Source organism: Lepisma saccharinum, chromosome 26 (genome assembly GCF_977018435.1).
Source record: "Lepisma saccharinum chromosome 26, izLepSacc3.1, whole genome shotgun sequence".
In the NCBI taxonomy this organism is placed as follows: Eukaryota; Metazoa; Arthropoda; class Insecta; order Zygentoma; family Lepismatidae; genus Lepisma; species Lepisma saccharinum.
Window position 1 is genome coordinate 48,545,492 of NC_139254.1, and position 13,396 is coordinate 48,558,887.

Here is a 13,396-nt window from a genome sequence, read left to right on the forward strand (position 1 = left end):
AAGTGTTCGCACAGGTCGGAGAATATGCTCAGTGTCCCATCCTGTAATAGATAATCCTTGGTAATATAATGAACAATTCGGAACGTACTACTTTCACATGATTTTACCTAAAAAATATGCCCTAAATACTATGTTCTCTCGCAAATTACTTGCAAAATAAGTCAGATATATGCACTTACCTCATCTCTCAACGCACCTTTGAACATGTAAGTAATGTGCACTTAAAAATTCAGCCGGAAATCTATATTTTATTTAATGAAATATAGAACTTGGAGTCGGATAACAAATTGTAGAAGATATTTTCCTTATTTGAATGATTTCATAACTTGATGTTTCTGAATGTTGTTTAACTAGAGTTATATATAGAAAATTATGCATAGTGTAAGTTATGAGATAGAGGAACATCATCAGAATAATGTTAAATTATCAGTTCTACACTGATTTCTGCCATATAGTTGTGTAATTTATTAATAAGATGAATATTATTCATGGTCTGGACTTAGTATTATATATCGAATCTCCTAAGCATCTTTTCAAATATGCTTATCTACTTCGAAGAGTTATGTTAATAAAGTGGACAAATTAACCTAGTGCAAAAGAAGTATTTTTTAAAATTTATTTATAATTTTGCTAATGAATGTAAATTATACATAAGAGTATTTACAACTTTTGAAACAACTATACTTCTAGAATACATCTGGATTAAATTAATAAATATTTTGTCCTTTCTAAAACCATATGTAAAATATTAACATAATACTATAACGGGTAACTAAAATCAAGCTTTGTAAGAGTTTGTAGTTGTACAGCTGTATAAATAGGCCGCAATGCCGTTATTGGTTCAGTCATAGAGTTCTTCTGATCTCGTTACGTCACATGTAAGTACTGGGAACTGCAAAGAGATTTCTGAACTTCAACAGAGTCGTGTCGACTGAAGTAAAATCCACCTAGACAAGTGGCGTCTGCTGAGAATCTTCATCTTCATTGTTGGAAGAACCCACCTTCTTCTTCTTCATGAGCGGCCTGAGGGTTTCTGGAAGAAGAAGAAAGAAATATATGAGGGAAACATCTTTAGATCAGAGGCAGTTGTAAGAATTAAACTCTTATGCAAGTTTAGTTGGGAGCCTGTTAAATTCCATTTCGACAGGACATATATTTTTTTTCTGATACAAGGTAGCCCAAGAAAATATTAAACTGTCGCTTCTTCGATTACGATTTCTGGTCACCCTATATTATAGTTTCAACAGTAAAGTGAAAAAAGCAAAGCACTCCCCTGTGCTTTCCACCACGCCATGAAGGCGTATAGGGGGCGTGGAGTTAGGGCCCCACACTTTGTTGATCAAGGCCGAAGGTGGGGATGATGTGATCATCACCACACCCTGGCCGCCCTTACCCCTCAGAATTTCCTGCAGGTAACCACTTTATAGGACGCTGGGTGGACCCCGGAGCCGCTTCGACAGGTGGAAAAAATGCCGGTTCTCCTCCGCCGGGGATTAAATCCGGGTCTCTCGCATGGTAGTCAGACGCACTAACGACTTTTTCTTTAAAAAATAATACTCATAAGCAGCAGCCTTCTCCACACATCAAACTCATGTATCAATTTATCTCAGATTTCTTTTTGTTCAGGGCAGGCGAACACAAACGTCCATGTCCGAACCGGGAGTCGAATCCAGGACAACTAGATTCGTAGCGCGCTGTGCTAACTACTCACCAACGGAGGCCGACTAACGAGTGAGTTATGAAATGCCTAGGTAATGTATTCTTAGAAATATTTCTAACTCTTAAAAATACTTGAGCAAATTGGCGATAGGTGGCTCCACCTTACTGCCAAGGATTATAAGTAGAGATATATCGATCTGACTATAAATAGCTCTTCAGAGGAGTTTAGTTAAACAAAACTAAAAAACCGCATCATTTTTCTGGTTCCCATACAACGAATTGTTCTGATGGTAATATTAAAATATGATCCTCGCCATAACTTACACCACATGCTATCATTGCACTAAGTAATTAAAATTAGTTTAGGCATGTACTTTGTTCTCAAGCTATCACCACACCATGTGGCTTCCTCAGGAGATAGGACAAGTGTAGTAAAGAAGAAGACATTGGAAGGTAAGTTTCAAGGTTAAAATAAGTTAAAAAAGGATAAAGCAGTGCCCTGTCACTCCAACTCTTGCTGGCAACTGACTGTCCTGTTTTTGTTAACTGATTTTTTTGTTGTAGTAAAATACACAGACTTCGAAATAGACATCCTATTTTAAATAAGTTTTATTTTTAAATTTATTTCTTAACTGGCACTCACCCGAGGCCCCGCCCTTCAGGCGACTCCGCACCCTTTTATCATCTATCTTTTTTTTACCTTTTTTAACCTTAAAACTTACCTTCCAATGTCTTAATCTTAACTATACAGTAGAAGATCGTTAATCCGGACCCCGATAAGCCGGACTTCGCATAATCCGGGGAGGCAAAAGGCAAAAAAACAAAACAGAATGCAAGGTTTTAAATGTGGCTAGAAGTCAACAAGAGAACTTCCCAAAGAAAAGGCAGTCAACCACTGATGAAATTATGTTTCCAGCAGACTTTGTACTGTACTGTATAGATAGTGTATTTTGGCATATGCCCTTTAAATACACCATACTAAACGTGTCTTGTTGCTATAAACGGAGTTTTAATGCACTTTCTACTGTTCTTTTAGGTTATTTCAGTTAATCCGAACTTTCGTTAACCGGTCAACTTATCCCTCACATTGGTCCGGATTAACGAGGTTTTACTGTACTTCTATCTCCTGAGGAAACCACATGATGTGGTGAAAGCTTGAGATCAAGTACATGCCAAAACTAGTTTTTATTACTTAGTGAAATCCATGTGCACTTCGTTACCAGTAGATAAGTGTCCAGTTTAAATTGTCTATAGTTATCTTTGATTTGATGATTTTAAAATTTTACTTTGCTTTTCCGCCACTTTTGATCAATCGCGAAGTTGAGGATGAGTGATGATACGATGAAATTGAAGGGACAATTACAAAGAACACCCATGCAAAGTCAAGGATTCGAGTTCTGGATCTCTGGTGTTGTAGCGGGCTGTGCTCCTAGAGTTATCATGTTAAGCAAAAAATCGAATTTGCCCTCATTGCAGTCCCCTCTTGACGAGACAAGTTGTGGCCCAAAAAATGTCAGCAGCCTTTTTGAAAAAAAGTTTCCATATCATGATATAACACCCGTAACGCATGGAATATCAAGTTTTTGTCTATCATGTACCAATATCAAACCGATCCTCCAAGCAGTTTCAAGAACTCCAAATGAAAACTTGCCAAAAAAGCCATAAAATCACACATGGGGGAGTGGAGATATTGACCCACACATTCTCAATCTCGGTGATGTGGTCATAACCAGGCTCCGATCGCTTTTACTGCCCTAGATTGCGCCAGGTGGAGCATACTACGAGGGTTGCAGCAAAATTCATGACAATCATTTTTTTGCATCACATTCCCTCCCGTAAAATGTCATACTTTAAGAGATGGGTTCTCCACATTGGAACTTTGCTCGCTCTGTATTAAATTCAACCGAGCTTTAAGGTGCTTGCCCGTCAAAGAGTAGCTTCAGATAATATTGCAGTTGACATGTGGTTGAGGAAAGAGTAATTGATGCCGGGATCAGTCAATGCGACGTACTGAACTGTGTCTTCATAGTGCAGATGAAGAAAAGTGTGAAAACAATGACTTACAGGAGAGAGATTCAGATCAGAGTGACGAGGAATTTGACTAAAGTGACTATATTGGACAAAATATGAATTTTATTCATAAAAATCGCAGTACAAATCGTTGAAAGAGAGAAAAAATGCATCATGGCACAACGACCATGCGTTCCTGCTCCAGTACTGAGCTGGCTGCACTCAACCCAGCATGTAACGAGAAGGTGACTTACTATTGTGACCCACCGGTGTCCCTGTCATTGTACACTAGCTTACGAGAAGAATTCTTAATGTCAAATTATGGCATGCACTTTTCGATTTGATCTTTTACTGTTAGGTTGCAGAACTATGTAACAGTGTAACAGTCTTAACACGACATTGCACTGCCTGTGAGTGACAGGGTATGTCACAAGGAATTTACCCGCCCCCTAAATTTATATATTTATTTATTTATTGCAATTTCCAGTACAGAAGAAGCCATTTTAAACCGGAAAGACACAACAGTAAAACAAATATAGACACATCTGAGTAAAAAATATTCTTCGAGGAACAATTGTTTATATTCGACCATTCTTACGTTACCTCTTGCGGCTTCCTTTGCAGTCTGCCATACAGACTTATGATGTAAGAAGTTATGTTATCGCTAGAAACTACTTCCATCTACCATCCTTCATGAAGTAAGCAAGTAATACGAATTCACATGTTTTATTTTGCTATTATCACAACATTAAGGAATTCCAAACTAATATCGGTCGTTTTCGATCATTTTTACATGTCACCCATTTCCCACCCCCACCCCCAGGCGTGTCAGGGGTGTCTTACCCCAACAGTATTTCTTTCCAGGTTGCAAGTGATACGCGTACCAAGTTTGGTTGAAATCGCTCCAGGCGTTCGAGAGTTATGCCGGAACAAACATACACCCCAACCCCCCACACATACACACACACACACACAAAAACACATACATCCATTTTTATATATTAGAAGAAGATTAAGGAATTTTGGTGCTCTTGTCACTTATGCCCCTTGAGCGTCTTAATTATGTATGCCCCCTCCTCCAGAGGCAGGGGGGCACTTACCCCCTGAGATTTCTGTAAAGAGATAATGTTATTCGGATGGTGAAACAGCAGCTATTATTATTATTATTATTATTTGTTTATTGAAAGGAAGCAAAGCGAATGCAATTTCTATCTAAATAGTCGACTCGAGTCTGAACTTGTATACAACGCCAAAGTATTTCCAATTCAATTTGAATTTTATGATTTAGTAACTAATAATAATAATAATAATAATAATAAAATATAATAACAATAATAATAATAAACGTTTCTATGACTTCCCCCCTGAGAAAAAATACTGCGGGCGCCCTTGTAGGATAACCTAGTTGCAAATCCCCAACGGGGGCCTCCCCGATGGCGCAGTGGTAGCGTCGTCGCCTTGTAATCAAGGGGTCCCGGGTTCGATACCCGGTGGAGGCACAAGTGGTTCGGATGCCACTTTAAACTATAGGTCCAGTCCCAATTAGCTTTACTGTGCATAAAGTGGACTTAAAACACCAAATCAATCCAATCAATCCAAATCCCCCACGGGACGAAGGGTGAAATGGATGAAGGGACATTCAGAAACAAATATGGACGACAACACAATTCTTAGATAGATCTATACTGGCTGCAAGTCCGGGAGCCACAGCGTCGTTAGTCTGCAGGGTGTACTACGTGCAATGATGTTGACATTTGGGTGTATTCACAAGATGTCACCCCTTACACCTCTTCAAGCAATGTAAGCGCATTTAAACGATAGTTAATTATAATATGAAATAACCTCATATACTGATTAGTTAACCTAGGTTGTGTAGTAAATGCGTTTACAAGTTATTTGTAAGGTAGGTGAGCCAAAGGTGGCTATAGTTAAGCTTTTAGGGCAATTTACAAATCTCCAATGAGAGATAAATTTATGAAATTTTAAGAAATAACTCTTATAACTAATGAAGAACATGTACCATATAAATATTTTGTAAAATTGCTTATAACTTTAAAAAAAAAATAGAAAATCGTTACATCTGTTCCCAAGGTGACCCATGGGGCTACCAAAGGTGGCCCACTGCTTATAGTTTCATAGAAAATGTTGCTTGTACTCCAGAAAACATATGCATTCATGTTTATTCATTTTTTATAATTTATTAAATTGTTAGTCTCAATCTTTTGATTGGTGTCATACGTTATGTACAGTAACTAATTATTGTCTTCGAAATAAATAAAAGAAACACTTCCGAAAAAAAAATATTCTGAAATATTTAACATATAAACACAACATATTAGCAACATTTAGTGATTCATGAAAGTCTGTGCAAATTTAACATTATGAGGAAATATTTAATAATAAAACGTATTTTAATGAGAAAAAAATGTAAATTCCAGAGGCGAGTGTAATCTGTTTCCAAGATGGCCCGCCATGGGCCGCCTTAAGAACTCGCCTCTAAAGTTATATTTTTCAACAAAAATAGGTATAGTTCCTTTGACACAAAAAACAATTTTGCAATGTAACTACGTGATTAAAAAGATAATTAAACGAACTTTCAAACAGAGGCGAGGCGTCCGGTCATCGGGAGATACGGCGATGACAAAGCAAAATAATAAAAATATTGCTTTTTAAATATTTTAGGGAAGAAGAAAAAATAAATCAGAATATTCGTATATTTGAACGAAATTAGTTAAGTAACACCATGAAACAGCTAGAAATACTCAAGAGATTCGCTAAGTTTAGCGAATCGAAAGAGAGCCTAGTTCTACCCCCGTCCCGTTGCATTTCCGTTAAGTGCAATGGTGTCAGGCGGGCCAGCTCATCGCAGCAGGTCTGCGAATCCAAGGTCCTTCGACCGCTTTTCCCCCGCTTTTGAAGGTCTAGTCATAAGATACCTTTTTTTCAGCCTCCTTGTTGACAAACACGGCAGGGTTTCTGTGTCATCAAGATGAAACTTCTCAGAATGTCCAGCGCTGTAAAGCATGCAACGCTCATGTTTTTTAAGAGAAAAAAAACATATTGAAGAGCATCGCAACGCAACTTACACAGAATACATGATGAAATTAATGGTGCATAGAAAAAAATATAAGTAAGCAAAAGCACAAATTTCCCCACGGTTAGTGCTAGAAAGAACTGAAAAAAGCAGTTCTGGATCCATTCTATTTTCTTCATAGTATTTCTTCTTTTAATTTTTCTAGATTCTGCGGTTCAAATGTCGATTTTGGGGGGAAAAATTGTTCTTGGTTTACAAAACACGAAGTACTTCCTGCTGTTTTGTGTTTACTATGCTTACAAATGACAAGATTGATCAAGATTTTTGTTCTCGAGGTGATAGACATACTTACTCAAACAGAACATTTTCCCTAACATGTCTTACTTTCCCACCAGGGATGACCAAAAATATCAGGATTCCGGAAAACCTAAAAATCTCGATTCAAAAATTCTACTACCCGGATTTCGGAAGCTATCCGATTTTCGGACAGAGAAGTTTATTATTTTTTTTTTTTAAGAATAGATTTAGCCATCTCTACTTCACACGTCATGTACGAACACTGTTATCATCATTATCAATGTAGGCCCGACCCTGTGGCCGAGTGGTTAGCACATCGCGCTGCGACGCCAAGGGCCCCGGGTTCGAATCCCGGTCGGGCTTGGTTGTTTGTGAATGTCCATTCATCCATTTCATCATTTCATCACTCATCCCCATCTTCGCAAATTAGACAAGAGGCACAAAACGCGAAGTAAAATAAACTAAATCAAATCAAATCAATCAAAACCCCTTCCCGGGTTGAAAGATTGACCCTGACGTTTGGCAAGTCTTGCGATGACTACGTAAAAATGTCACGCTTCGCCACTGCTTTTAAAATATATATAAAATGTTAACATTCGTTAATTTCAAGGACGTACACACACGCATTTCTTACTTACCTTAAAATAACAACGACAACTGTTATGCTGGATCCCTGACACAATAATTTACATTAAATGGCTGCTGGCAGCCAGAGAGAGTTCGTTTTCTGCAGAGTTCACCAGAGGGGGACTGGGTACATTGATGTAGTGCCATTTGTTAACTTTATTAAATACTAATACGATTTTCGTGAAGTGGGCGACCTTGCGAACTATGGCCACCTTTGCCTCACCTACCTTAGTGGTATTTTGCTAATATTTTTACTATTATTCGAAAGTGCTGAATCGAATTGAATTGACTTTATTGCTGGGCGAGGTTCAGCTGTTGTTGTTAGTTTCTTATTTGATTTCTTTGGAAAAACTGAGCCAAAGTTTGGAAGGGTTGAGGAGTATAACCTACAACGTCAACTATACATTCCTTTTTTGCTAACATGTAGGCTACTGGACCTGTCAGGGGCGCAGACTTGTCAAAATTATTGGGGGGCTCTGATAAATTAACGAATGACTCACTCCCTCCCTTTTTTAAGTTTTGGTCTCGGTGTTCGGAATCTCGTAAAAGCCCATGAATTTCTCAAAAATATCTAAATTTTAATTCACAGTTCGAATGCAGAATGTCAATTGTTTGTGAGAGTTATTTGTAGCCCGAACGTCCCATCCACTCTCCTAGTTCATGCACATTGTCTTTTGAAACTCTTTTTAGTAAAAAGGTTAACAATACTCATAATTATATACTTAGTATATAGCAATAAGTCATGTGTTTTGCTGTCTCCGGTCATAGCCCCCCCCAAAAGTTGATGGTTTATCGGTCTCAGCCCACCAAAAGTTGATGGTCTAGAACATTTCAAGTGTGTAGAGTGCCACACACGTAAATTTGCCGTTGCGTAGAAACGAATTTTCGTTTCGTCTCCCTCTCTCTTAGCATCATGTGTTCTACCCTGCTCGAAAACCTTCGCTATTGTTGCCACATTGTCATTCCATTCCTGGACACACTCGCGCAAACATCATTGAAAACAATTGAATACCGCTCCAGCTCGCGGTTCATACCGTTCGGCAGGGACGCTAATGTGGCAATATAGCACGGCGTAGTCGTTGCTTCTTTTATGCAGTGCATGTTCATTGGCTAGCTAGTAACTAGTGTTGCCAACTGTAATAATGAAGCACTATTTCTGTCACGGAAGGGAAAGGCAGGTAACGTGGCGGTGAGTTTTGTTGGATTGGAAGCACCATATTTTTATTTTATACTAAGTATTTGACCGGTTTGACGTTGTGTGCGTGTGTGTATGTAAAAGTGTGTGTTTGCTAATGAACGTTAAATTCCATAATGCCTCCAGTTCTGTCGAAGTTGAAATCAAAAACCTTGCATAGCCAAGCTCGGGAAATTCTAAGCAATTCAACTCTGGCTCCGGCAGGTGTTCTTGTAGAAATTGCATAGAGGAGGCTGTCATTTTTGCTGCTTAATGCGATACATATTGTTTTCTGTGTTAAAATTGCCATGCTTTGATGGGTGACCAAGTTCATAGCAGGGCCAGCGGAAGGGGAGGGCGAACCGAGCGGCAAAATTTGAAGAGAAGAAAAAAATAAGCCTATTGAAAACTGTGATCGAGCGAGATATTCTTTTGCGCTGAATAGTATTGAAATAGCATAAGAAGTCTCATTATTTATTTTATATTTTGATGTTTTAGTTAGGAATATATTGATTTTCAATTTTCCGTTGCTGCGTAATGACCGGGAGGGAGGGGGGGGTCGAAATAGAGCGGCATCTGCCGCCACCTCCCAGGGAGACAAAATGACTAGCGCCGGCCCTGGTTCATAACAAAAGAAAAAGCCGCGCAGCTTATCGTCTAGTGGCAGTATATGTACTTGTTATTGTTGTCGAAGCCGGCATCCTTTGTAAATGTACAACAAAGGCAACCGACTGTCGCAGATCTCAGAGAGGAAATAATAATACTGTTTGAGGAGGAGTGTTATGGTGCAATTGTAGCGGTTTAACACGTTGGCATGTTATTATCTGCCGTTGCAGTTCCATACCAGTGTATACGGGTTTTGGGAGTGAAAAGTTAGAACGCCACCAGTGCATTAATGCAATGAAAAATAATATATACGTATATATATTTTTTATTTTGTTTGAAATCACTCAAATAAGGAATCGTATGAAGAAGTCTTCTTTGCAGCATTTTTGGTAATTTTACTTATGTGTTAGTTCATATTTTGCGAATTTTTAGTCCATATGTATGTAGCTACATACAAAGCCACTTGTTAGTACATATTAATCCTAGTCCTGGTATAATGCATGACGTTTAAAACTCAACGTTAGATAGACCTGAATTCTCTAATTTTATTGTTGTACGTAACAGCTGTGCATCGGAGCACTGCAGCGATTTTTCTATCTGCTCCATTAGCAACACTGCTTCTTTAGTTGTTTCGCGCATCGCACGGCAGAATTAACTGTGCTGGACTCTATTTAAAGTTAAGTTCATGTGGCAAAATTCAGAGTAAACTTTACAAGAGAAGCAAAATAATGCATTAGATCCTCTAAAGCAAAATTATTTTGGGGGGCTCTGACTCCACATCGTTAACAGTGGGGGGGGCCTCGAGCCCCCCCCCCAAGCACCATGAGGTCGGCGCATAGCTGTGGTGTTGTCCCTTCTGCGAAATGCCCGAGTTCCACGATTCCTAATTGAAGGCGTATGAGTACAAAATTTTCTCGCTAGATGGCATGAGTGATACGTTATTATTAAACTCGTACTTGTAGATCAGATATTTAAGTTTTTTTGCAGATATTAAATGAAAGTAATGAGGATGTTATGGGTTAAATTATAATTCATGCACAGAAATTTAACTACTACTTAATATTCATAACAAACATTTCATTCTCTATGAACTGACATCAAAATAGTTTTTGAAGTTTAACATTTAAATCATTTGCAAGCAATTTAAGTAAAATACATTCCTACCATTACCGAAATTTCTTTTGCGTTTTTTGATCACTCATAGTGTTGCCAAACTGTGTTGCTTCAAAAGAACTGAAATAACTTTCATGGAGGCAGATTTGAGCCAGTAGCCTGGAATTTTTAGGCAAGAAAATCTAAGTTTTAGGCACCAAGAATAGACTTCAATAGTACAAATTTGTGCTCTAAAAATAAAGTTAGAACCTGTATCTAACTGTAACTAAGCTTCATATAATTCTATAAAAGTTACGATAACGTTGTAACGGTCGGATTGACCATTACTGGTTTTGGTAATATGTTAATTAATTGCTGGCCAGCTACAAGGTGTAGGGTTAAGTAAAATGTTTCCATGAGTTTACTTTTATGTTATTATTGCATGTAAGTGTATATGCTTATTGGATTGTGCTATGCTGGATATTAGATTCCCCTGTTTTTTACCTCCCCGGTTGGGGGAGCTAGCTGTCTTTCAAAAGACCGTTGCAGTGGAATTTTCCAACGCTACGGGGTCCACGTCCACGGACGTTTACCCCGACTATAAAAAAGGCCAGTGGGCTTTAGCAAAAAACAGTGTTTCCCCATTGATCGACGAAAGAGGAACGTCTCCTCAAGTTTAGTCCACTTATGGTGGCTAAACTGGATATAATAATGTAGCATCTGGTTAAGCCAGCCCCTGTTGCTGTCCCAAGTCCCCTTTTAGAAAAAGCTTTGATTATGTGGATATTTCCGTATTGATTAATTGATGCCCAAAAGAAGGAGTGAAGACGCAAGGAAACGCATTTGTAATGAACGGAATATCATTTAAGCTGAGGGTAGGCCCGCAGAGATAGTTATGCTAACTCTGCGGTAAAGGAAGTGCCGATGGTTATGCCATAGGTGCGCAATTATATTAATTTAAAGATTTGGTAATTTGGTCTATGCAGACATACATGGAAACGCTATGTAAAATGTGTATATATATAACTACCTATAATAAACCAATATATTCTACTAGAATGTTATGATTTAAAGAACTACGGAACTGTCCATTTAACAAGTTGTATATTAACTTTCTGTACATGTGTAAACGAACCAGGGACATAAAAATATAAATTATTGTGTGAACCCCCCCCCCCCCCCCTTTTTGAAATTCCGGCGCAAATATAATCTGCTCGCTTGGCACCCAGGGTGATGTGAAAGGAGAGATTGAGATATTAAGGTAAGGAAGAAATCCAGAGGGCCGGATTGAAACGAGGGACGGGGGGGGGGGGGGGTACGTTTTCCCAACGTGAAGCACAGTCCGTTGCAAGAGCTTTGCCACATCTTTTTAAGCAGCAAATGTCCTTCTTAGAATTTAGCCTTTGAAGTATTTCCCTCACACTACCAACCGAAAAATGAAACATTTGAAGTTGATTTTTGTGCGGTGTTAACAAACAAATAATGAAGTTAAAGTGACCGTGTGTAAATATCCAATTTAAATAGGAACCTGTGTTGTCATTTCCGACTATATTGTGTCAAAAAAATTTATATCGGTTTGTTACACTTGACAGAAAATTCTTTCTTCAGCAGAAACATGGAAAATCCATCGAATCAAAGAACTTTTCGAAGACTTTTGTTATTATTTAATTGTGTACTAAACTGTGCCGCACAAGCAGCAGGCAATATTACTGCTGGCTCGCAATAACCCGGTCCGTAAGAGGGATAGGTTACTGGAGCTGAAAACTTGGGTGCCATGCACACAGGGCGCCAATCAAACCTTTTTTTTTAAGACAACGTAGTCAGAATATGGGACGGAGAAATGTACGCTTGGTAGAGCTAAGTTGAGAAGAACATCATACAAGGTGCTAAACTTAATTTTAGCCAGTGTGCGAATTAACGGGGGGAAGAGGAGTAGATGCCAGAGATTTCCCACCACAGAAAATTTTATCCCCGGAAAAGGAGAATTATTTTTATCCCTGCCAGAGATCTTTCATCCCCTTCAAAGAAAATGGGATTGAAATCAGGGTTGCTAAAGGTCCAGGAACATTTTTTTCTCGCACAGTTTAAATTCGGTCCAAGTTGCGTATTGTTTCATTGCAGAAACGTTCCTGGACCGAATTAAATTGATCCAGAAAAAAAGTTCCCGCACCGTATATAAATTCAGTCTGAAAAAAGGTTCCAGGACCGTATTTCAATTGATCTGGAAAAAAGGTACCTGGACCGAATTCAAATCCATTACAGATAAAAAGGTTCTTTACGGTCCAGAACCTAAATACGCTTGCTGATTTTCTCTCCTGGACCGGAATTGAATTAGTTTAAAATTCCTGAACCTATAACAACCCTGATTGAAAATTAAATGAAAGTGGTTTGCCATAAGGAGTATGGGGAAAGCCGCAGAGACGATAAAGCAAAGTACTTAGAAAAGCGGGCATAAGAACATACAAAAAGGGAGGCCGCAGCATTTTAAGGATAGCGAAGAGGAAGAAGGAAGAAAACAGAGAAGAGGAAGAGGAAGGGATTATCTATGAGGTTCAGTGCAAGGAATGTGATAGTGTGTACATAGGGGAAACGAAAAAGAGACTGAAAGACAGGTTGAAGCAACATAACGATGACGAAAGACTAAAGAGGGAGAAGAAAGCTATATTCAAGCACACAAAAGAAACAGGACACGACATAGAATGGGAAAAGGCTAGGAAGATAGGGAGGGGAAGAGAGGACTAATGAGGAAGTGGAAAGAGGCCAAGGAAATAGAGAGAAAAGGAGAGGAAGAAATAATGAACTGAAAAGGGGGACTGGAAATCAATAAAGAATGAAAAGGACTGTTAGAAGAGTTGAAAGGATGAGAGAAAGGAAGAATTCGTATACCATTTCTTAAC

The 13,396-nt window shown here is 38.6% G+C and overlaps 1 protein-coding gene across 1 annotated transcript in view; it reads right to left on the reverse strand.

Annotated features, from left to right (window-relative positions):
* Positions 1-611: 611 nt before the first annotated feature.
* Positions 612-13,396, reverse strand: part of LOC145979498 (retinaldehyde-binding protein 1-like) — a 123,360-nt gene continuing 110,575 nt past the window's right edge. The window contains exon 8 of the mRNA XM_083112432.1: positions 612-1,033. Coding sequence (XP_082968558.1) covers positions 948-1,033 — 86 coding nt within the window. The 3' untranslated portion in view covers positions 612-947. The remainder of the gene's footprint in view (positions 1,034-13,396) is intronic.